We start from the raw sequence: 24134 nt of genomic DNA, 5'->3' as shown, positions 1-24134 counted from the left end.
TTGGCTTGCTCAAGTACAAGGCCTTCACAAATGTGATGAGGCAGGGCTTTGAGAACTGGAAGAAAGTGAGCACGGGTAAAGTCCACAGGGAGAGGCTTAAAGGCACAGGCTCAGGGAAGGGCTTCAGTGAAAGGCAGCTTTGAAGAAAGCACCCCAGAGCTGTGGCCCATCAAGGGTTACTGTCTGCCTCCGGACCTCCCTCATAGGGAGAAACGATTTTCAAATTCCACCTATGCTCCACACACATTTTTTTTTTCTCCTGTTACAGAAGAGATGTCTGAGTTTAACGCTAGAGGGCAAAGAGTAGAGGCATCTTGGCTGTATGCAAATGCTCGGGAAGCCGCTGCCGTGTGTCACAGTGTTGCCACATACGGCCTTACCCTTTGCACAGGCAAAGAGGAATGAGGTTTGTGACATCAGAGAAAATTGTTACAGGTTATCTAAACGGTCACTTTCGCTGTCACTAAGAGAATTCCTGACATCTCTGTCCCAGGGCCCTGGCCATCTCCATAATTTTATGTGGCTTCTGATTCTTCATATCCTGTCTCTTAATGATCCTGTATCTTTTCTCTGAAAGCTGACCAGCTTATCTTAGCTGTTTTATAAAAGGGAATTCAGTGTCTTTATTTTCTTTTTTTTAGGGGTTCCCAGCCTCAGCACAATTGTCATTTTAGGGCCAAATAGTTCTTTGTTGTGGGAAGCTGTCCTGGGCTCTGTGGGATAGTTAGCAACAACGCTGGTCATCACCCACAAAATGCCAGCAGCAGCCTCTTGCTTTCAGACCGAAACATCAAACCTATCTCCAGACAGTGCTAAACATCCCTTGGGGGGCGAAAACGCTCTGACTTGAGAGTCACTGGTTTAAAATGAGCTCATGAGAAATTAAATTAAATGAACCCTGTGTTTTAGAGCACAGAAAACAATTCTATCAGTGGTAGAAAGTTATAAAGGGAAGGGAAAGGGATGTCTTCGTACAGATTAAAGTATCTATATATAACTAGTTGGTGAGCGAAGTCTCCTAAAGGTATAAATGAGAAATACTGATGCTGATGCCACCACACCAAACATGGGGACACGAAGTCATGATGAAGAGATTTTTCGAAACTAGCCCAACAGGAAGGCATGGACCACCCCCCACTCCGAACTACTCATAATTCCCTAGCCGTCATCTGCAAAATGCATGGCAATTATCCAACATGGAATTTTTTAGATTTTTAGATAAGAGGTCTATAGAGATGGACATTTTTTAAAGTACTGTTTACTTAATGCAGCATGACTTAAAAACGGGCCTGTCGCCTGACAAGTGTACTGAATGAGGAATGTTCAATTTACCAGTTCTAACTAGCCAAGTCCTCACATGAACTTTCTAAGACCTAGGCTGAGAAGCCTGGGAAGTGTAACTAACCACAGACCTTCAGGGTGTCTTCTCCACAGCCCTGACTCCCCCGCCTTCAGCACTCTTCTAAGACTCTGTTCAGACATCTTAGAAGATCTTAGTTATGGCCAGAACCTACAGCCACCCCAGCTCCCCCACCCAGCAATCCCTGCTTCCACGTCAACTAACACTGAAAGGAATGAGTCTGTTCTATTTTTAAATATAGTCAACAAAGCAGCGGCTTCATACGTCTTTGTAAAGGATGGTTGTCACCCAACCTCACTGTTACTGTATTTTTTTTTTTTTTTGGATCAGTGATATAGAGTGGGAAGTCAGATCGATTTGGGGTTCAATTCCCTGGTCTTTTTTGTCAACAGTGTGCCTTGGGGAAAATTACTTAACCTCTCTGAGACTCGGTGTCGGCATAGGCAAAGTGGAAATGACACTCAGGGTACCTAAAAAATATGCTGTTTTGTGGGAGATGTGAGAAGAAACCTATAGAGCAGGGGGTCTCCAAATGTTGGCCGCTGTTGTTATCATTCATTATTACTGTTATTAATACTAATATAGTCACTATTCACTCATTAGTCAACACACATTTATTCAACACCTTCTGTGTGCTGGGTGCTGAAAAACCCCGGTAAATATTGTAAAATTGGTTTTCTTAATGACTCAATAAACATTTATTCAGTGCCTTTTATGTGCTGGGTGCTGGAAAAACTCAATAAATATTGTAAAATTGGCTTTCTTAATGACTCGAGATTTCAACCAAATACACTGAGATTTAAAAAATGTCTCTGCTGGTGGGATTAAAAAATACACTTCAAGTGCTTTGCATGGAGCCTGGCCATATTAGGGAGAAGTCAGATGATGATGGAGATGTGGGTGCCGTGATACTGAAAAGTAGTTGATTTGACAATCTATATTCAATTCGTTTGCCAGAGCACTCGATGTCTGTCCCTACAAGAAACCGTTTATTTTCAAGTAAACGAGGGCTGCTCTTGTGAGAAAGAACTTTTTTTCAAAGTAACACTTTAATAGGAGTAGATTAACATTCCTTATTATAGGGTAGGCTTATAATAAGAGTCTGGAGCCTGGGAGGTAATTCTCACTATTGAAAGGTAAGCAAATTTTCACTAATTTATAAGTAAATAGTAGAGCAGCTGTGTTTCGAAGTTTCTATGACAGAGAGAAATCAGAGGTATGATCACAAAATAACAATAAGAATAACTGCTTGCTTACTTTATGAGGCAAATAAAGGTAGACATCTAATCTCTTGGATTAAAAAAAACTGCATTCTTTTACATTTTACATTAATTTACATGAGGCCCTTTTCTGTGGGAAATAGACAGGAATAAACAGGTTTAGACTTTTGTTCTTCGTTGTCACTAATTCTTTCACAACCCCTTTAGTATTTCAACACAGTTTAATGCACTCTGTTGGGGGCCCTCTGCCCCTTAATTCTCAAAACAACAACAACAAAATCCATTTATTTTGCAAACATTGTTTTTCCACAAAACTGGAAATGCCTACCTGTGATAAAAAGTCTTTTGATGACTGCAAAGTAAGAACGCATTCTGCTTTCAGGCCAATAATCATATTGTGGCCCAAGCCCAGGTCAATGAGAAAATAATTTTCACCAAGGGATGCCCTTACCTCAAATATGTTTGAAGGCTCATTGTTGTACTGATTGGATATTATTTCTGATTGGTCACTGCACCACTTGAGTCCACCCAGAAAGCTGTCTGTATCCAAGTCGTTCACGTCTAGTTCAGAAAGGTCAAGTTCAGGAAGATCTGGGCAAAGAGGCTGGTCTTCACCAACCAGAGCAGCACACTGCAGGAGGCAGGGGAAAAAAAAAAAAAAAGCTTTCATTAACTGCAGGAATTTATTAAACTGCAATAGCATGTGATAGGAATTAAGCCTGGTTAATTCAACCTCACCACCAAAGCTGGTTTCCAGGGTTTTAGTCACCAGAAAAAAATAAAATAAAATAAAAATAAATAAATAAAAATAAAAAATAAAAAATAAATCCTAAATTCCTTTACTTACTTTGCTCTTAAAGGATATTGTGCCTGATCTACTCCATCCAAAATTCTGCCTCCAAATTCATGGTAAGTGCCATGTTTCCATGAAGCCCTCTCTGATTCTTCCAGTTAGAAATCAACTGTATTTGTACCTTTTTGATGGTTAGCACTTGAGTTTCAAGTTGTTTTCTGGTTAACCATATGCAAAATTTTACTCTACCCTGCGTATAAGCTCTTGAGGGAAGGATACAGATTTGCTTTTACCTTGGATTTGCCATCACACATAATAGAAACAAAATAAACAATCACTCAATGAAAAATAAAAGCATAAGAACTCTACCAGGAAAACTATACCCATTTTAACCATTATAATCCACATAATTCTGTTAGGAACAAATGATAAAAGCCCTTTTACTTGTCTACGGTTCTCTTGAATTGTTATTTTAATCTTTCACTCTCAACTTGACTTTTCAGGAGCTTTAGCACAGCATCTTGAACAGGTCAAAAACAAGTTCCTTGAGATGGGGACAAAAGTCACAAGTTTCTCTATATGATCTTTACATCTATCACCATGTTTCAGTTGCAAGTCGTGTGTGTTGGGGTGTGCATGTGTGTGTGTCGGGGTGTGCGTGTGCATGTATGGTTGGGATTGCCCGGCAGCTATAAAGGAAAAACCACTAGAGCACTCCACAATTATGTTTTTCATCATGTATGTATTCTTAAGCTATGCTCTAAGTGAATTCAAAAGAACTATTTTTCTTTGGGGTTTTTACATGATTTAAATCCACTGAGAGGTTTAACACAGCCTGTATTATGGCTGCGCTGCTTCTCAGCAAGACTATTTCAGACTGGCACAGTCTTTCACTTCCTTGCGTGGAGTAGGTGGCCTTTCAGTTGTCCCACACTATGGCTTTTTGAAAAAAAGTGGACCACCTTAGGGAAGAGATGGTCTTCTAACCTCAACTTGGCCATCGGACTGCTGTTTCCTCACTGCATCCTGTGAAGAACCCTGCAGAAGTTTCCTACTGCAGGGACCTGGGATGGCAAGCCACAGGACTTTATCCACCTGCAAACCAAGGTGTCTAAATCAGCAGACACACACTCTGAGGTGGCACCCTCACGGCCCTACCTTCCAAGGTCAGGAGAGATGCTGGGGAGTTGCTCACATCCAGGCAGCAGCTGGGCACGAAGCTGAAGATCCCACTTGACATTTAGGTTTTGAATAAAATAAGTTTTATGCAGATTTTTTTTTTCCCCCGAGCACCCCTGTCATCCCTGGCAGGCGACATTACACGGGTCATATGCAGCAGCGTGAGCATAAGCACCATGCTGAGAAGTAGGGACTGGGTAATGGAGTCAGCAGTTGGTAAGGGGAGGCTGGGAGCAGCCTGAAGATGACTGCGGTTCTTCCCTCAGACCGCCAGGCCCCAGTGAGATCCCAAACTGCGGGCACAAAGGGAATGCAAAAAGAAAAGGCAAAGCTCTCCACCTAACTCTTTTCTTATCATTTTATAGGTCGTTCCATTTTTATTATCCGAGGTAGCCCCAAGTTGCAGATCGGTACACTTGACTAGGTTTATAAGGAAGCGGGGGCCGGGATGGGGAGAAGATTTTTTTTCTGGTACAATGTTCGCGTTCTGTTACGGGTGTGACACTTCTCAGGCTCCATACATGCCCACATTGCTTATCCTCCAAGGACAAACACATGGTGTTAACTCTTCTACAGCACGATCAATCCAGAGACCAGGGGATAACTTTTCCAATGGTGCAAAACCCACTGGGATTGCATTGAGGAATAGTCCTTAACCAGAAAAGCATCAACAGCAAAAACGGCAACAGAAAAATCAAACGAGGGTAGAAATCATGTGGGAGCTCTCCATCCAGCTTAAGTTGCTGTTGTGGAGAGCACACCTTAGGAACCGTACTTTGGAATGCTGGAACGCCTTATGGATTGGTGAACAACTTCTTGCAGTCTCTCTCCTTCATTGCTTTCTCCAGGCATGGCTCGTTCAAAACCCTGCACCCTCTCGGGAACATGCATTTTTTTAAGTAACTTTTTGACCATTAAAAAGACCAGATTAATTTCTGGCATTTTGCTGGGCTGTAATTCACACTCTTCTTTCCTTTCCTCTCTTTTTCTCTCATTTTTTGCTCTCATGTTATGGTTGAAAATGTGCATGTGCTCTTGCCAATGTTGACATGCTAATAAAATCTGGGTTTCTGAATGTGGCATTATCCTGATAATCTAAAACACATTAGTGGTAGCAGGTGTTCCTGTTATTAATTTATATTTGGCCTTTGGATGATGCCAGACTTAACAGTCCGAGCGCTGTAACTGTCCTCATCTGACATGCTGATATTTACTGCTTCCCTATACATCTGTAACAGGTGTGCTGTATCGCAATTACAGAGACGCATTCTACTGCCTCTTTGCAACAATGACAGCTATTTCCCAACCATAGCCTTAATTTTATAATAAGATTTAAGAGGATAAAGCAGTCACTAAACACAAAAGGCTAATTATTGTACGTTTTTTCACCCCAACAGACTTTTCTCTTAGTTAAGGAGCAGACAATAAATTAGCTTAACTGCACTGAAGATAATGAATCATCATAATTAAGTATAATTCTCCATTAACCTTTTGGAGGTTTTTGTGCCATTGATGGTAAATTTTAAAGAGAGAGAGAAGAAAGAGTGGACATGGCCACATTAATTATATTAATGAAAAAAGAATTCTTACTTCTTAGGAAAAAAATTAGCGAGGACAGCGAAAAGGGAGCAGGGCGGGGGGCAGTAAAGAATGACAAGTCTTATTGGAGTGCGTGTCATGTGAATTGTCTCTATCAATCTTGGTAACCTTATTGTACATCACCTTCATTAAACTGTGAAACACTGGGGATTCTGAGTAGCTACAGTGATATAGGCCTTTATTAACCACTGTGCTGTCCTGTCATTATGTGCAAAAGGGCATAATACGTTTTAGGATGACAGCAAACATTAATGATTCAAAAATTGAAAGCTGCCTCTGCTACCTGCTGCTCGTAATATGTTAGACTGGCCGAGGTGATTCCCAGAGCTGCCACCGCAAAGGCAGAGCTTCTAGTAGCTCGCTGCCTCCGGTGTAAGAGGCAACTGGCCAGTCTCAGCCGACCGACAACTCAATCCATGGCTGGACGCTTAGCCCGGGAAAGCACCTCCTTCAGAAAAACATAAAAGGGCCCCTGTTCTAAATGGCTCTGATGCCTCCTTGAAAATGACTGCAGGAATCCCAGTGATTAAAACAAATCCTCCATATTTCCATATCCACTCCCAACAGCATCAGGAATAATACATGATGGAAAAATGAAACTACAGCAGCTGAGCCCCACACTGCCAGCCAGACAACCAGACACAGGACACTCCGGCTCCTCCAAGACAATCAGGACTCCAAGCCACTTGGAACCCTGACTCCTAAGAGCGACAGGACATACGAATCATCCAGATTTCTCCCACCTTACCAAGAAATCACGACAAGATAAGGACATTCAGGATCCGTGAGGACCATCTGCCAAGGCAGGAGAGCGCAAGCCGAGCCCACATGTGCAAATCCTGGTAAAGAGTTAAGAACGCAGGGCATGGCTCGCTAGAGAGGAGAAATGCGTTCGCAGACGGCCCCGGCCAAATTATTTTCACTTTAGATGTGTATCGCTGCACCACATGGACCTCTTATTTAATCAAATCACGTGTGGTGCCGATCCTCCCCCTCACCCTACGTGCCCCCAGCTGCCCAGAGGAAGCACTAGCAGCCCTCTGCCAGAGTCATTGTTTGCAGCTCCGATCCCCCGTGCAATGCAATTGGGCTCCATCTCATCGCGGTCCACAGAAAGTTTAGCTTCTTTCCCCAAGTTGCCCAAACTTTCCGAGAACATTCCGTTGTGCTGAATGCAAACACACCGCGGTCCTCCGTCCCCCCGTTAGTCACTGTAGGCTCCAGAGATTATGAGGAAACGGCTTGCTTTTCTCCCCCTGTATGAATTGTGGCCAGCAGAGACTGTGGAATTGATGTATTGCCGTCTATTTTTACACAAGCAGCGAGCAGCCCCACACACAGCCCTGCATAAACTCCTCTCTCCGGCTTCAGGCAGCTCTCCGTGGTACAGAGAGATTTAACCATTGGCTTCCCTGTCACCGACGTTAATGGAAAACCTTGTATCATAAGGCAGAGATATATTTTTTATTTGCTGACCAAATCTTTCAACCACATATAGGTGTTTTAAGGGAATCAGCTTCGTTGTTTTGTGTGCTGTGGGGAAAGCAATCTAAAATAGCCTAGCAGGATTATTTAGGATTTTGTGAGTTCTCTGTCTGATGAACAGAGAGGGAGGGGAAAAAAAATCCAGACTAGAGTCAAAACTGACTATATTTGAGCACATCCATTTTAATATTTTTATCTTCATCTTATTATAAATAGAAATGGCATTTTTCCAACCGGGCCACTAAACACCACTGGAAAGACTTCAGCTTCTGATTCATATCAATATCTTAGAGCATAAATATTGCATATGAGTAGAAACAGAGCCAAAGGCACATGGAAAGAGTTTCCAACTGCAACAGATACGGGTGACAGCAGCTAAGCTTTGATTTGCTCAAGGGAGCTCAGAGCCACCTTAAAATAGCAAACTTATTGAAGTTAAGATAAGATTGAGATTCCCTTCCAAAAGCTCCTGCCCAGGCTACTTTTCTGCCGCCTCTCCTTGTCCAAGCCCTTCCCCCCTTACAGGAATCAGTGTATCGGGAGGGAGGGAAGCCCCAGTCCTACAATGCCCAGCCCAGCCCCAGCTCACCTCGATGTCACTCCATACAGAGTCCTGGTTGCACATGTCCCACGCCATCCAGCTCCTGAATGACGCCAGTCAAGCTTTTTCAACTCCAATCCACAGTGACACAGAGCACACACTCATGCAGGCAACCAGCCCCTTACTGAGAGTGAACTGAAGGCACCTGTCTTACTACAGTCCCCAGTCACATGACAAAGCTATTAAAAAGTAGGCTGGGCTGTCACTCACCCAGCCTCCCTTCTCCTGTGCAGCTTGCTGCTCAAACTCGTGACGTCACTCAAAGGCAGCCCTCTGCCTCAGTGAAGTAACGCTTGAAAAAAAAAAAAAAAAAAAAAAACGGAAAGAAGAAAGAAAGAAAGGAAGCACTTGGACTTTTGGAGGCTTCATGCTGTGACTAAAGCCAGCTTTGAATGCCACAGACTCTAAACGGAGCCCTGGCCATATAATAACTAAAATCCCCTGCAATCTTTTTTTAATTTATTTTCCTTCCAAAACAAGCAAGTGGCAAAGCTGCCTGTTTCATGACAGAGTAACTATACTCTTTGCTAAAACGTGTACTCCCTAAGGATTCAAATTCTAAGACCTCCAGTGGACTCTAGCTCCGTTTGGGACTAAAGCAAGAGCTTATCACATGATGCATTTTTATGAGACATTTTCTAATAGGGGGAAGTGTTTGAAAGCAGAGAATGGGGCAAGGATTTTTTTTAATTATTTTTATTTTTTATTTTTTTTCTGTTTAATCAACAAAACCGGCTGTATTAAGGTATAAACAAAGTCCCCCTCCCAGGAATCAGCTGTCCCTGTGGCAGTAAGGAATACCAGCTCCAGAAGTGTTACTGCAATTTGCTTTGCTCCTTATAAGGAAAACAAGGAACAAAATACCACCCTTTCAGGTTCTTTCTAATTATTTCCATTTCTCTCATAGGCTCCCAGAAAATAAGTGTTAGTAAATACAGTTGCTGCTGCTGTGCCCAGATCAGCTGAGTTTCCCGGCTGCCTTTTTTTCATACATGTAGCGTTTCCACTCCAGCTGCCTTAGGGTGCCTTTTTGAATAAACACTGGATTCCAACCCCAGTGCCTGGGTTGTGCAGTTTGCATTTGAGACCAAGAATGTCCGTGGAGTAAGGGAAAAATACTGACACGTTACTAGCAAGAATATTTGCAGCGTTTTATTATTATTATTTTTTAATTTCTCAGCTTGTACTCTGAGACAGTGAAGACTAATGCAGGTGCACTGTTTTATGATGACATACATATTGAATACATAACAAACTCAAGGTACTAGATATCACTGAAAAACACTTCCCATAACACCACAGTGGTCTGATTTAACCCTTCCCAGTTCCAGGGAGAGGCACACATGGTACATAGATTTGTGAATATATGTGTTTTTAATGAAATTTTAAACCTAATATACTTTTAAAATCAGCTCAATTATTTTCCTTGATAATAACTTCTCTGAAAAAAAAATCCCTCAGGTATCTAAAAATAATTTTAAAGCACTATTAATTTAATCTCCTGTTCTACTAAGGTTAATTTAATGCGTTCTCTCTTGTCCATCTCTTTCTAAAGAAAAAAGAAATGGTGATTTGCTGTAACACATTTTAGAAGTAAAGTTGCTCAAAGATTAGAGGTAAAGGAAGGAAAATCAAACAAACAAAAATCAGTTTCTTTTTTCAGACCACATGTGTTAGAAGGTATTTTTCGAGTCTGATATCTGCAACAAGTTGCCAGTAAATTCCTGAATCGTGATGAAATTGACAGTTTGTCATTACTGGACATAAAAAGATGGCCCAAAGCTTTGACATTTTCAGTTAGCCGAATACATTTCACTGGCATGTTTTTCCCTCTTACAAATAGAGGAAAATTACTGTAGTTTTAATTTTCTAAGTCAAGAAAGAACAGGAAAATATAACCTCGGGAAGGCTTTTATACCTGCAATTAGTGGCATTACTCTGCACTCCCCACAAAGAAACACTAATTTTCTTCCCAATTATATTCCGATTTAATGTAAAACTACAGTAAATTATTAAAATTCAGGGCAAAGGTCATTGGCTCAAACTTCAACACAGTCAACTGTGAAATAATATTGGTCACTTGACCAGGAAGAGTTGATGTTTATTAATTATTGTCAGGTGATCCCTGTGGTGAGTTTTCTCTGATACTTTTAATTGTGTTCATCAAATGCAAGGCATTCATTATGCATATATTTATAATATATTTATATATTTGTAAAATGTATATTTTGTACATATGATATTGATAAATATATATTTTTTAAATCATGTTCACACATTTTGCAGAAGTTCTTTACACTGAAATATTTTATATTATTGTTTTTGATATTTTAACCTGCTCACATTGTGCTATTGTAGTGCTCTTATTCATCTTTTGGCCACCTAATTCCACTTTTTCTCAATCAAATCAGCACATTCTCTGAAACCACAGGTGGTTTTATATACATTTTTTTCTTTTTTCCCTTAACCATCACAAAGAGGGTTAGTTAGGAGTCAAAATACAGAAATGATTTATAAACTACAGCATATTGCATTTCCCCTCAAGTTTCTATTACTGTACAATTCAAAGTTTAAATAGATTCTTGGGACACCATTTTATTTTTTGTTAAGTCTCAAAATTACAACTCTAACGAGAGGGATATTTTTGAGGTCTTATAATTTGGTTAATTAGCTCTTCAGATTAAAAATTCTCTCCTGTCCATTTTTTTTTTTTTCTTTTCTCAGGAGAACATAAATTGTTAGTTGCTCACCAACCTTGCTCTTTTCTGGCTTCCCAGGCAGTTTCTATATTTAATTCTCTCTCTGCCTTGACTGTTTTTTCTCTTCCTCTCTCTCTGCAGCCCTCCTCATACCTCTTCGTCAACTCTGCCTCTAAGATTTCCAAATGTTTGGTTTCAATCAACAAGGACCTATTGAAATCTTACTGTGTCCACAGCAACGTATTGCAAGGCCTGCCAAAAAGGCATATGACATGGACACAGGGAGTTGACAATTTTAGGGGGATGACAGCCCTTAAAAACAAAGAATAATTTGATATGAAAAAACAATGCTGCTTTGCTCTATATCCAGATTCCTCTTCTCCTTCAAACACACCCTTTTTAAGTACAAGATCCTTTCACTAACCATTACAATTCACACCCAAATCAACCCCACTTTGTCTCAACAATAGAAGGAGGTATTTATTAACATCTGTTGAGTGCCCATAATGTTCCATATCTTCACAGAGCCTAAATTCCATCCCCAATGGAATTCCTCCCCCCACTAGCTCTGTTAACGTTTCCCAAGACTCCAACATTGGTGAAGGCAAGAGATCTAGCCTCAGTTGATAACAAGAGAGAAAATACACCTTCAAGAGAATAATTCCACTCTATAACAAAAATATTTGACAAAGTACGCAACATTTCCCCACTGCTGTCCCCAAACTCTAGGCTTTTCCCACTCTATTTCAGATATTTGCCCCTTAAAAAAAAGTAAACACAATCAAATTCAAACTCCCAAGCAGACAACAGCAAAGACAATTTGTTTTGATGTCATTATTGCATACAGGTGAGAACTCAGAAGTAAAGAGCTACAAGTATAAATATCTTTGCCCATTTGTTTTTATAAACTTAAATGGAGATATAAGGACAAATTTAAGGCTGAAACTTATAAAGAAAGAAAACTGGAGAAGAAAACATCTATAACAGAGCTTACAAGAGCTTAACATAAGATCAGCATTTTAGATAGCAAATTTCAATCAATTTCGGTCCTCAAAACAACTCAATAAAGATTATCTGTGTACTCATTTTATAACTGAGAAATTTTTTTTTTTTTTTAAACCAAGGGTTTAGGTAGTAACTGAAAAGGGCATATAGATCTCTGAAAACCCTTCTAGGAAGAACTAAGTTTCATATCTAAGAATAATATTCATCCCCAAATCAAAAGCACAGCAAAGACCCCTGCAGAACTTTATATCCAGGAGAGCCTCTACATAGCTAGAAAACAACGTTCCTGGGAATGCTGCCTGCCTAGAGCACTCTTCCAGAAAGGAAAGGGATCTGCCCAGAATTGCTAATATTTTTAAAGTTAATCATTGCTAACAGGCATTCAATTGCTTGCTTTTAATTCCTAGAGGGGCTAATTGATTCTGATACCCCATGTCAGTTTCTGAGCACATGCTCTGAGCCTCTGGGACATGTCTGAAGCTAAGGCCATGCCCGGCACGAAAGTTGGTGGCAAGGCAGGGTGTATCAGAGACCTCTGGTCTATAAACACTCTCAAATCAAGTCTTACTTTGAACAGAACTGCCACAATCCTGTCAAAGTGAACAAAGCACCTTTGGGGAAACAAATAGAAGAAAGCCAGTGGACAGCTTTAATGCCTCCTTGAGTTCATTCATTTATTTATTTATTTTCAAATAAACTGAAGGTGATAGACAACCTCAGCAACACATCTTTTATCCCCAATAAAACCTGCACCACAGCTCTACGCAAATGAGTCAGCCTGTATTTTAACATAGACCTCAAAAATCTGCTCTTGCCAAACACATTAGAACCAAAAAAAAAAAAAAGGTGAAAATTAATATGAGCTGAAGTGAATTGGACTAATCGAAACTAAGGCAAAAAGTACCCTTATTAGGTCCACAGATAAGAGAGAATAAAAGGATGGTGAAAATCTGCTTTTGTTTATTTAATTCTGTCATATTTGTTCCTCTACAGACATTTTCATTTACTTGAATTATTTCAGGTTAATTCATCTCTAATGCAGTGTGTTATTGATTATATAAACAAGAAATACTCGATAGGATTATTTACCATTTTTTTTTTTACTGAAACTGAAAATAAAGCACATATTTTATTAAATGTAACACTATCTAAAAATTTGAAGTGCTACCTAACCTCACTAACACAACATTTCATTCAGTAAGATTATTTTATCCCCTAAGGAACTTAGTGAGGGCTAGGGAAAACTGAGGTATGCAAATTACTAAATTGAAAAAAATTTGTTAGTCAAACAGTTCCCCCTGGTACTTTTTTCTAGAGCTTAGGTCTTAATGAGCTTAACTTTTCTTGATTTTAGGGAAGTAAATTGTATTTCTCAAGTAGTCTCAAAACGGAAGAATTAAATAAGCGAAGTGTGGTTTTTGTTTTCATTTTGTTTTCTCTTTCTTTCTTCTTCTTTTTTTAATCCCATCAAACAAGCCCTGGAAAGGTTTAGTGATTTTGCTTTTGTTTCTGTTGTAGATCTTTCCAGTGCTTTAATATTTGAATTTAATTCTAGCAGAGTGAGTATGTACCCTAAAAATGTGGGGATGTCAAAAGGAAATAAATTCCCATCTTGTATTTAGTGTATTCAGTGTATTTAGCTTAAGGCCTAAGCTAAATTTTGTAATGACTTATATAAAATCTTACTTTATATTTGCTTGTCCCACGGCACACAGGATTTTTGGGAAAACTTTCCTGACCAGGAACATTTCTAAGAATGACCTCCACATTTAGAAACTCAATCAAAAGTAGATATCAAATACTACTGGTAGGATTATAAATGGGTACAAATTTTTCTAGAGGACAAGTAGGCAATATGTATCAAAAATGTTAAAAATGGGCATCCCCAGAAACCCAGAAATTCTACTTCTAGAAATTCATCTTAAGGACACACCAGGGGGGCATGTGTGCAAAGATTTTTGGTGTGAGGAGAACCAATGCTACATTATTTATATCACCGAGAACTTGAAAGCAGTGTAAATGTCCAACAGTAATCGTCTAGTTAAATACATTATACAGCAATATGTATATTGCTGTATTTTATATATATTCATATATGAATGAATATGTGTATGAAATATTCATTCATACGTTTATATAATATAAATTCATTATATATATGTATATTCAATGCTAACATTAAAAATTATTGCAAAATACATTTAATAGAAAATGAAAAAATGTTCAAAATACATTAAGGTTTTAAATTATGTTTGAAAAAACTATAATCACAACAATTTACAAATCAATATATACACTCAGAAAAAAAAAAGGAAGGAGGACCAGCAGAACATGTACCAAGGTGTTAATGGTGGCTGACGATATTGTAAGTTCTTTTTAATTTTCTTTGTGTGTGTATGAAAGTCTTCCTGTAATTTTTAAATTTTCTGTGATAAACATGTAAGTTTTATATTCAAAATTAAAATGAAACCATTCTTTTTTTTTCAAAGGAAGATAGAGATTGAGGCTTAGATCTATGCCTTCTTATTGTACAGGGAATGTGGCAAATAGAAATAGCCCCTGACATCCAATATAAGTCTCAAATATTCATCACATGTTTAAAAGGAAGCCATTTCTGTCTATTACACCAAGTGTAACCGACATTCCACTCAGGAGACAAGCCTTATGAGCAACTGAGAGAAGTTACTCCTTGGCACTCGGAAAAAGCCTCTCTGAGCCCTGAACTATAGGGTGAGGAGAGCTCTCAACTCTTATTAGCTTGCCTCACAGGAGGCGCCAGATTTCTGACCCCCAGATGCCCTTAGCGTCTTCACTTTCTTTCTCAATCTGAAATTTCATCAATTAAGTTACATAAACTTCTGGTTCAAAAACGTAATCATCCTTCGTAGGGTAAAGGGGATTTCAGTTACTTATACGAAGGCATCTATCTGTTAGACCTGTTTCTTCTTCCTGGCTGGCATCTAACAGAGATCAGAAGCCCATACCAAGAAAAAGAAGCGTAAATGTTTTTGACTCCACTACAGAGCAGATTTCTCAGTAAGAGAGTTTTCACCCGGGCAACTGGAAGAGGCAGTTCTGGAAGGTGAGGGAAGGGTTGCTGAAGACATGACTTCTTCCTGAGACAACATAGATGGACAGGCTGAGGAAAATGCCTTCCAAATTGTAAACCAGTGACTAGCAAGTGAACTTCTGGGACACAGTCTGTTCCTAAATGGGCAGCCACCATGTGCCTGCTCTCAAATGGCAGTCCTGTTCTCGGACAGGAAGTTCATTCTAGACTCCCCAAATATCCTGGGGAGTTTGGCTCATCCTCTTTTCCCGGGAAAGTTCACTGTCTCCACAGGAATGAGAGCTTTACCGTTAGCTCCTTGGAGTTAATGTTCTCACAATTTTGTGGGCCTTTCCTGCAAATCACTCTTCCTACACTTGGGTGATCATTATTTTGACGATTTAGAATTTTTGTGAGAAAAGGGGTAATGAGGATGGAACCAAGGCCAAGTTCATGAGGTTTATAGTCACGGGAATAAAAGACACAGCAGAAGGAATATACTCCATGGTATTGTAACAGTCTTGTATGGTGACAGATGGTAGCTATGCGTGTGATGAGCATAGCATAATATTTAAACTTGTCGAATCACTATGTTGTACACCTGAAACTAATGTAACATTGTGTTTTAGCTATACTCAAATTTAAAAAAAAAATGAAAAAAAGTGTGATTACAGGTGGCTCAATTCTATCTGAGAAGTAGAGGAACTTTCTGAATCTTGATTTAGCCCAAAATGGAAGGAAAGGGATGATGAGAAGAACATTGGCCCTCATTCAGTGTGTCACTAGTCCACAGTTAAGCTTTGGGCAGTTCACTTCATGGCTCTGAGCTTCAGTTTCCTTATCTGTCAAAGAAGATGGCCAGATTCAACCACATCTCAGATTCCTGCCACATCTCAACTGCAATGATATGTCCGCCTTGACGAAGACAGGCAACTTGGGAAGACCTGTTTGCACGGAGCAAATCCAAATGTTTCATTGCACAAACATACTGGAATCAGGAAGCATATGCAAGAAAAGTCACATACTCAACTTTGCTGAAAAAGTAGAGCTTCATCACTTCCTTGGCAATATAGATATTTAATTTCCTAACCATTCCAGGAAAGGAATATAGGAGAACTTATGAAATATACTACTTTCACTAATACTGAGTATGAGAAAACTGGTTCCTACAGACCTGAGTTTCTTACAAAGCCCAACAGTGGCCCCAGAGGAACAGCGAGTTTCCATCTTTTTTATCATGAATGCTATTAAGCGGCACAAGTCATGTGTGAGACCAGGCCCCTACCTGCACAATTAAAAAAAAAAAAAAACTAGTGGGATAGTAACTATTTGCTTATGCCTGTATATAGATGCAATTTAACACACTAACATGTGATTTGGTTTTACAGCAGGTAAGAAAAGATGTTACCAGGAGAAAGAGGATTTACAAGAGAGGAGGGATCCTGAACTTAGGGTTTTGTATGGAGGAATAAAGTCTCTAGCATCTAGGGAAATAAGAGTTTAAAGTAACCCTTCTGCATCCTCACACCAGAACACTCCCCTCACTTAAATGAAAACCTCATTACATTTGGTCAAAGGAAAACTTACCCCTTTTTAATTTGAAGGAAATCACCTGAGATATTACTGCATGGTGTGGAGAGAGAAATGGTCATATGCCTAAAGTATGTTATCATGGCATTATTAGCAGACATACTAAACCTCGGCTGTATCACAGGGTAGTTGATGTCTCATTGGGAGTTAATAAAGTTTCCCAGTCATCTGTTTTCTTTGCACATGCAACTGGACTTAGCAGGAGGTGGAAGATCTTGCTTCGGAGCCATCTAATGTCTCCCAGCAGGAGATTTGCCTTTAGGGCTGAGTGAGTAGCCACAGGCACACTAAATTCCCTAATAGAACATTTGGAGGGAACCCTGGTGACAAGGGAGTAAACAAAGTAAGACCAGGTAAATGATACACCTCAGGAAGGACAAAGCCTCGAAAAACCATGAGCTATCTTCATACAATTCTGGATGTCCACACAGAATTCTCCAGCATGCTGTACTTCACTTTACAAGTCCCATGGAAAGAAACAACAAGAAAACTAACATGAGAAAACTTGATTTGTGTGCCTGGGAAATAATCTCCAACAGGCAGTTTGCAAGAGTTTCCCTTTTGAACAGGTCCAAAGCTCGATTATGCTTTAAGGAGATCAGGGTGGCCTCTGTCCCAAGCAGATGATCCGAAAAGGATTCTTTTCCTGCCTCTTTTCAAAGCAAGGATCTCCGACAGCCCCTAAGGTGTTAACTTTCCACCCTCCATCTTAGTGGTTCCACTTCCTCATAGGGCACCTAAAAATAGGCCACACCTAACCTTCTGCACAGCCGTGCGAAGCTACTTAGTGGGAGCTCCAACTCGGCGCTCTCCCGTGGGTGTTTGCAGACTGTGCTCTTTGTCTTCTCTATGATATTACCCTCTGTTGACGAGCACATACTCACACAGGACCAGAATGGTTTGCTGGGATGAGCCTTGCTTCACAACCATGGAGGTGGCTGATGTGTTCTGTGCTGCTGTGTTTTAGATTTATTATTTAGGTTTATTGTCTTTTTATTTGTTTATTTACTTAGATTTATGATTACTTACTTTGTTTTAGAGTGAATCAAATGAAACTATGGATGATGACGTTCTGGAAAAAAGCAACTGAAATACTATCGATGTTCAATACACTTATTAATTCCACTTACAATATTCAGGTTGTGGGGGCTCTTATCCTTCAAAAGTATAGCCAAATACATTGGTGAAAATGAATGAACTTCTGTGATACACCAAAATATAGATAAATCCCCAGAAACATAAGGTGAAGCAAAAGGATCCAGACATGCCAAAAAAAAAAAAAGAAGTGCATACCTTATCCTATTCTGCATAAATAAGTACAGAATCAGATAACCCTAATTTACATATCTGGAAGTCTGAATAGAGATTGCCTTTGGTGATGGTTGGGAACTGGGGACATGGGCTGTGGGAAGCGGCTCCAGACAACTGGTTATGGTCTATTTCTTGGTGTCACTGCTAGTTACATGGCTAAGTTCAGTTAGTGAAAATTCATAGAGCTGAACACCTAAGATACATGTACTTTTTCAGTATTTGTATTATCCTTCAATAAAAAGTCTAAAATGTATAGAGGAGAAAGAAAAGGAGTCTTTTTATAATAATACAAAGTTCCAATGCTTGCTACATCTCCATTAAAAAAAAAAAATTCTAAATATTCAACTTCTCTTCTCAAAAGAACCATTAACCTACATAGACAAACCACAGTGGAGGAGGAATCAAGCGGCCTGATGTCTAAGTGTGTTTGCCTGCCCTTGGACAAAGCCCCTTCAGCTTTGTAGATATATTTTCTATCAAAAGATGGGATAGAATTAGGTCTTCTCTGAATGTACTTCTTAAATAAATCAAGTGAAGGAAACCTCTAACTCTAAAACTGTAGTATTTTGCCTTTGGTTCAGATTTCATCATTGAAGGGTATCACTGACTTGGTTTGAAAACATGGTCCCATTTTCTGAGAACATGACCTTGGGGGTCAGTCAGTACTGATTGGCCACTTAGGAGTTATTTGTGTGATCCCAAGTGAGGTAACTAAACTATCTGACCTCACTTTCTCTACAGTAAATGGCAATATAAATACCTATTTTTCATGGTGGGTGTAGGGTTAAATGAGATGTGTATGAAACCAGTGCTTGACATATAATAAGTACTCAATAATGACATCTTATATTCACATACAAATACTTCAACCTCAATTTAACATCAATGCCTAAGTTTGCTCTTTGCCTGGCTTCCTCATCTTAAAAAAAATAAAATAAAAAGTCTAGAAACAAAGCAGAAAGAGCACTTTCTTCTGAAGTCTTACATTAAGCTGTCTTTCCATGAGAGTACACACAGAACCACCACCTCAGCTGTAGGGATGCCAAGAGTCTGCTGGTTTCTCTGTTTACCTGAGGAAAAGTAAAAACCAACCTCATACTGGTCCTGACCTGGTTCTACCTCCAAAGAGACAAGAAGCAGCAAGTGCAGAAAACAGTGTTTGTTTCCATTATGCTGGCCACAAAAGTTATTTGAGCCAAAAGTCTGAAAAGTCTCTCTATTAAGAAATAAGACATCCACATGGTGCATGGAGAGTGACAAGGTACCAGGGGTTTGCAAATGTGAGAAGAACCACAAAGTATCCCATCGTGTTGTAAAATGATGATATCTTATGGGGGAAGAATGGAACACAAAGCCACAGGAGCAAAATAACTCAATACCAAGTCAATTTTGCCACAAGTCTCCTATCAACTAAATGGTGTTAGAATTCATACTCTTCCTGAAAACCAGTGATCAATCAAATAATCATTTTTTAAATTGATAAAATGACATAAAGGATATGTTATATTTTGTCTTGGGTATTTAAGGATTCTTTTTTCTTGCCAGTCATTTTTCTGTGTAACGAAACGCCAAAACATTGATACATAAATTAACTGTGCTGCCCAATCCAGTAGCCACCACCCACATATAGTTGCTGAGCACCTGAAGTATATCTAGTCAAAATTAAGATGTGCTCTAATTGTAAACTATGCACAGCATTTCCTGAGTGTTAGCATGAAAAATCAAATGGAAAATATCTCATTAATAATTCATATTGACTAGATGTTAATATGATATTTTGAATGTATTGGGGAAAATGAAAGATATTATTAAAATTAAATTTACTTCTTCCTTAATGTGGCTACTAGAAAATTCAAAATTACATACGTAAGGCGCAGAATCTTCTCGTTTGACAGTTCCTGGTCTCAAGTTTTACACCTTCCCTCAAGTAAGTGATATCGTACGCACAAATAAAATTCATGAATTACAGCATCAGGGACTTTCGGGAATGAATCTGGGTGGAGGAGAGCAGGGCCACAGTAGTGTACAACTCTAGGGGGCGCTCCTCACATCACAGGCTGGGAAGAGTGATCACTGGAGCTTTACAGGCTTCTGCTTGCACTGCTCTGCATTATGTACTGTATAATTCGTCCTCCCTACATAATCAGGAATCCCTTCTAGAACATCCCTGAGGCAACCCCATACATCTCTTCAACACTTTCCACAATTTTCCAAAAACATATACATAATAATGAGATGCAAATTTATAAAGTGAGGTCTACCCAGTACTCTGGACTGAGGGAGGGTAGAAAATAGAGCTGATCATATTATAAAATTTAATAGGATGTAGAAGTCCAGGGCAACAGAACATATGCAAAGTCTGAGATATATATTGGGATGCAATGTTCTCAAGAAGACAGTTTTCTTCCTGGAGTCCAGAGGCATTTTTCAGAGGGTAACATCCACTTTAATTACAAAATGCACCCGCCTCTCTCTTCCAAGGGAGGAAAGCCTGTTGGTGCATCTGTAATGTAGCTTTAGTTTTTGATGCCAAAAATGATTCAGTAAACACAGTTATGTTATGGTATACTATTTCTTATTCAGTACTCAAATTAATCTCAAGGCAGTGCTGGCATTAATTCAATTTGACGCCTGTACTTAGGATTTCACATAGGTGCCTTCATCCAATTCTTCTTCTCAACTAATAAAATCTTAATTCATGGTAATATATTTATTTCTAGTTCAGTTCATGTTAAGGAGTGCAGTACTTTACAGAAAACTAATTAATATCAATCATATATTATAACACTTTTAATGGTTCAGAGGAAAATCCTACACTGGGGGAAAGATTAGATGAACCAAGGGGTCTTAGCCCATCCTATTTACTCTATTTTTAGGATTTGAGAAAAGATACCAAGCATCATTTCAAATAGTAATTTAATTGAAGCGCAAGTCATGGGAAAGCTGGGAATTAAGAACCCCGGTTCTGATCCCTAATAGGACATTGATTTGATGTGGCTCAGGAATGTAATTTACACTCTCAGAGATTCCGTTTTCCACCTATTTTGTGTAACAGCCATATAATTCCAAGTTGGTAAAGATATTCAAATTGAGATGCATGGCACTATTAAAATAATGAATAACTTCACTAATAGCAAGCCTTCTGCAATTGTTGGTAACAATTCTATTTTTATGTAATGTTTGAGTAATGTTGATAGCATCACATTTTCTGGGATTGGACATATAGTCAGCGGGATAGTTCAAGCGGGAGTCCTCACTGTGACATAACGGTGCCCCCTGGAGTTGTGCAGTGCAGTGGCCCTTGCATTTCCTTAGGGAATACCATTTAAAAGGTCTCATCTCCCCCCAGCACAAAGAGCTGGAACAGCAATTGCACAAGTTTTTGAAAAAAAAATTAAATAATAATGCAATAGGTTCCTTGAAATGCATGGTCATTAATATCCAGTCTTTCCATATTAGGCATTAGGCATTTCATTCACTCTACAATTTCTCCATATTGACACGCCACCAGCAAAAAAAAAAAAAAAAGAAAGAAAAGAAAAAGAAAAAGCACATACTGTTCTGTTTTCTTTCTTTCTTTCTTTTGTCTTTTTTTTTTTTTTGGCCTCTTTAGCAATCTACACATATACCTTCTAAACCTGATATACACATTTTTTCCTGATCATTAGAAATAAAACAAAAGCCCAAACACAGCACCATATTGACTTCAAGGTGCAGAGATAGCATTCACTTGGTACTCACTTGATACTCACTTTCAAATCTGAATCCATAGTCGATAACCCCGATACGCATGTCATTCATTTTACTGCAGTGTAAATACTTGCATCGCAAGCTGAGGGAACACTCCCGACAGGCGCTTGCACGAGCGACTTTTTAATTCACAAGGACATGGTGACGTGGGAGAGCACCTCAGAGTCACTGCTCAATGAACTCCACAATAGGGCACAAATCTGAAACCCAATCTGAGCCAGATATGGACGTAAGAGCAAATATATACAGTATCATGTGCTTTCCAACAGCCCTGTGTCTCAAGGGAGCTCTCTGACATCAGCAGTTGAGACAGGTGGTTCCCTTTCCAACTGTGGAAAATAAAACCCCATTGCAGAGGCACTAAGTAAACATAGCTGTACTGTAATTTTTCTTTGGTGCACTCTCCCTGTGATTTCTGCCCTGTGATTTCTGCCCTGTGATGAGACTTTATCCAATGAACCCATTTAGGACATTCTTCTACACTAATAACGGACCTCGCATTTGCAAACGCGCTGCAGCTGGCATCGAAGACACTGTTTGCTGCCCCAGTTGTCACAACTAAGGTTTCCCTCCTCTCGTGGATTCTGAATAGATTGTCAAGTGACTGCCCAACCCTCTGCTGAGATATGTCACCCTTTGTCCCCTGTTACTAATACAACCCAACGAAATGACAGACAAGACTCAGATCATCTTAAAATCACATGCACAGCGCAGGTCAATACCAACCAGATCCAGTTTGAGTCTGAGAACTAAAATCAGCTGAGAGGTACTAAACCCTTTGTGGCCACAACTATTTGCTTTTGCATTTAAGAATCACTAGCAGAAGGGCACCCTGTAACGTGTGTATAAAATTTCTTGATTCAACTTCTATTTCCCTTTCTGAACATAGATACTTCTGCACTCTGACAGCCGCTGGCTCCTAAAGCATTCTCCTTTTTGTTGTATCTCCGTAGAAACACAAATCTTGTTCCCTGGCAGCAGTGGCTCTCGGCAATCCGGGCCTCACCGCATGCCCAAACTGGTTCTCCTCACAGCTTTAATTCACAGTAAGTGGCATGAAAGGAGGTCAGCCCTTCTCAAAAAACACTCAGAGTTCTTTTCGACTTCAGAATCTATTTTGAAAAGCCACACTCCTGGCCACGTAGAGAGCGGCTTCCCATTTTGAAATTCTGGCTTATAATTGCTGGACGACGTAGGACATAGTCTGCAAAGGGGCAAATGCAAGGTAAAGATCACAGTTTCATCCCGGGATCACAAAGCTCTGCGAGAGCTCAGGAATTTCTGGGAGACGAGCAAGTCAGTAACTGCCATCCCCTCACCCCCAAATTACCCTCTCGCTTGAAAACTACTTACGCACACATACATGCTATAGCTTTCCTTTCCCGAGGTGTTTGTTGAATGCTTAACTCAATAATGCCATCTTAATCCCGAAAGTTTCCATGGTAACCTGCCACTGTAATAAACAAGTCTGAAGCATGAGAAATGAGGCAAGGTACTCCTGCTTTCCCCATCCTCCTCCAACTTTGGAACAACAGGGTCTTCTCTAATCCTTTAAACACCATAGTTCAGAGCTACTTGTGCCAGCAATAAAGCATGACAGCAATAAAGAAATGATATCCCTCATTTGGTGAATATCTACTGTGTACCAACCACTGTGAGGAGTAGTTATGTACAATATCTCATTTCCTTCTTGCACTATCAGTAGGAGCTAGTACCCCCATAATGACAATTCAAGGGATTGGCTCACTGAAGCCTCAAGAGATTAAATAACTTTTCCAGAGACAGAAGCTGGTCTAGGGGAGACATGGGACCTGAAGGTCCTCTTGTCTGACTTCCAAAATTTTCGTTTGCTTCCAATCATGAGGTTACTTTGACATCTAGAAGTCTCCCCACAAGTCAGAAGGGAACCATAGCTTCACATTCTAATAGAAAGTAAAACACCACACATATCTAGTCGAAACAACCAGGGAAATTCAGAAAAGGCATGACTCAAACAGGAACACAGCCAACACATGGTACCGTGCTCTGGTCAAAAGAAGCCAAACTACAAGTATCTTTGAATGTGATCTAGCGTATCATTTAAAAGAATGCACCTTTCTTTGTAGACCAACTTCTAAAGTTAACTTGGGATGTCTGATTCAGATCATGGAAGAGCACTTTCAGAGAAGAAGAAGCCCTTATATAATGCCACATCTCTCCCTAAATGCAATTGAAATTTCTTTTGAAGATGGCAATTACAAATAAAGGCCAGATTAAGACATATCTTAAGACCACATAATAAACCATTTGATGGAGATGTTTCCTATGCTACTGATGTGTTTCCAAGCAAGTCTATATGATGAAGTGTTTATCTCACTCTAGACCAGAACTCAACAAACAGATTATAACTTTGACCCTTAACACCAATACCTGAATCAACTTCCAATATAAGTTTTATAGCGTTGGCTTGGAAGTGTGGTCAAATGTGAAAAGATCACATGAGTTAGAGCCATT

At 39.6% G+C, this 24134-nt stretch overlaps 1 protein-coding gene across 5 annotated transcripts in view; it reads right to left on the bottom strand.

Moving 5' to 3' along the window:
- PPARGC1A (PPARG coactivator 1 alpha) overlaps positions 1–24134 on the bottom strand; it is a 639925-nt gene that overhangs the window by 87313 nt on the left and 528478 nt on the right. For 2 of the 5 annotated variants that reach the window (XM_032854074.1, XM_032854040.1), the window contains one exon: positions 3032–3211. In XM_032854074.1, the coding sequence (XP_032709965.1) occupies positions 3032–3211 (180 nt within the window). Of the gene's footprint in view, positions 1–3031; positions 3212–6899; positions 7151–8225; positions 8446–21643; positions 21740–24134 lie in introns of those variants that run through there. The other 3 variants (XM_032854056.1, XM_032854049.1, XM_032854065.1) reach the window with 3 other exon arrangements.

This window comes from Lontra canadensis, unplaced genomic scaffold (assembly GCF_010015895.1).
Source record: "Lontra canadensis isolate GAN:19392208 unplaced genomic scaffold, GSC_riverotter_1.0 scaffold1, whole genome shotgun sequence".
NCBI classification, from domain to species: domain Eukaryota; kingdom Metazoa; phylum Chordata; class Mammalia; order Carnivora; family Mustelidae; genus Lontra; species Lontra canadensis.
The sequence above is the reverse complement of the archived record's forward strand: the minus strand, read 5'-3'. Positions and strand labels throughout refer to the sequence as shown.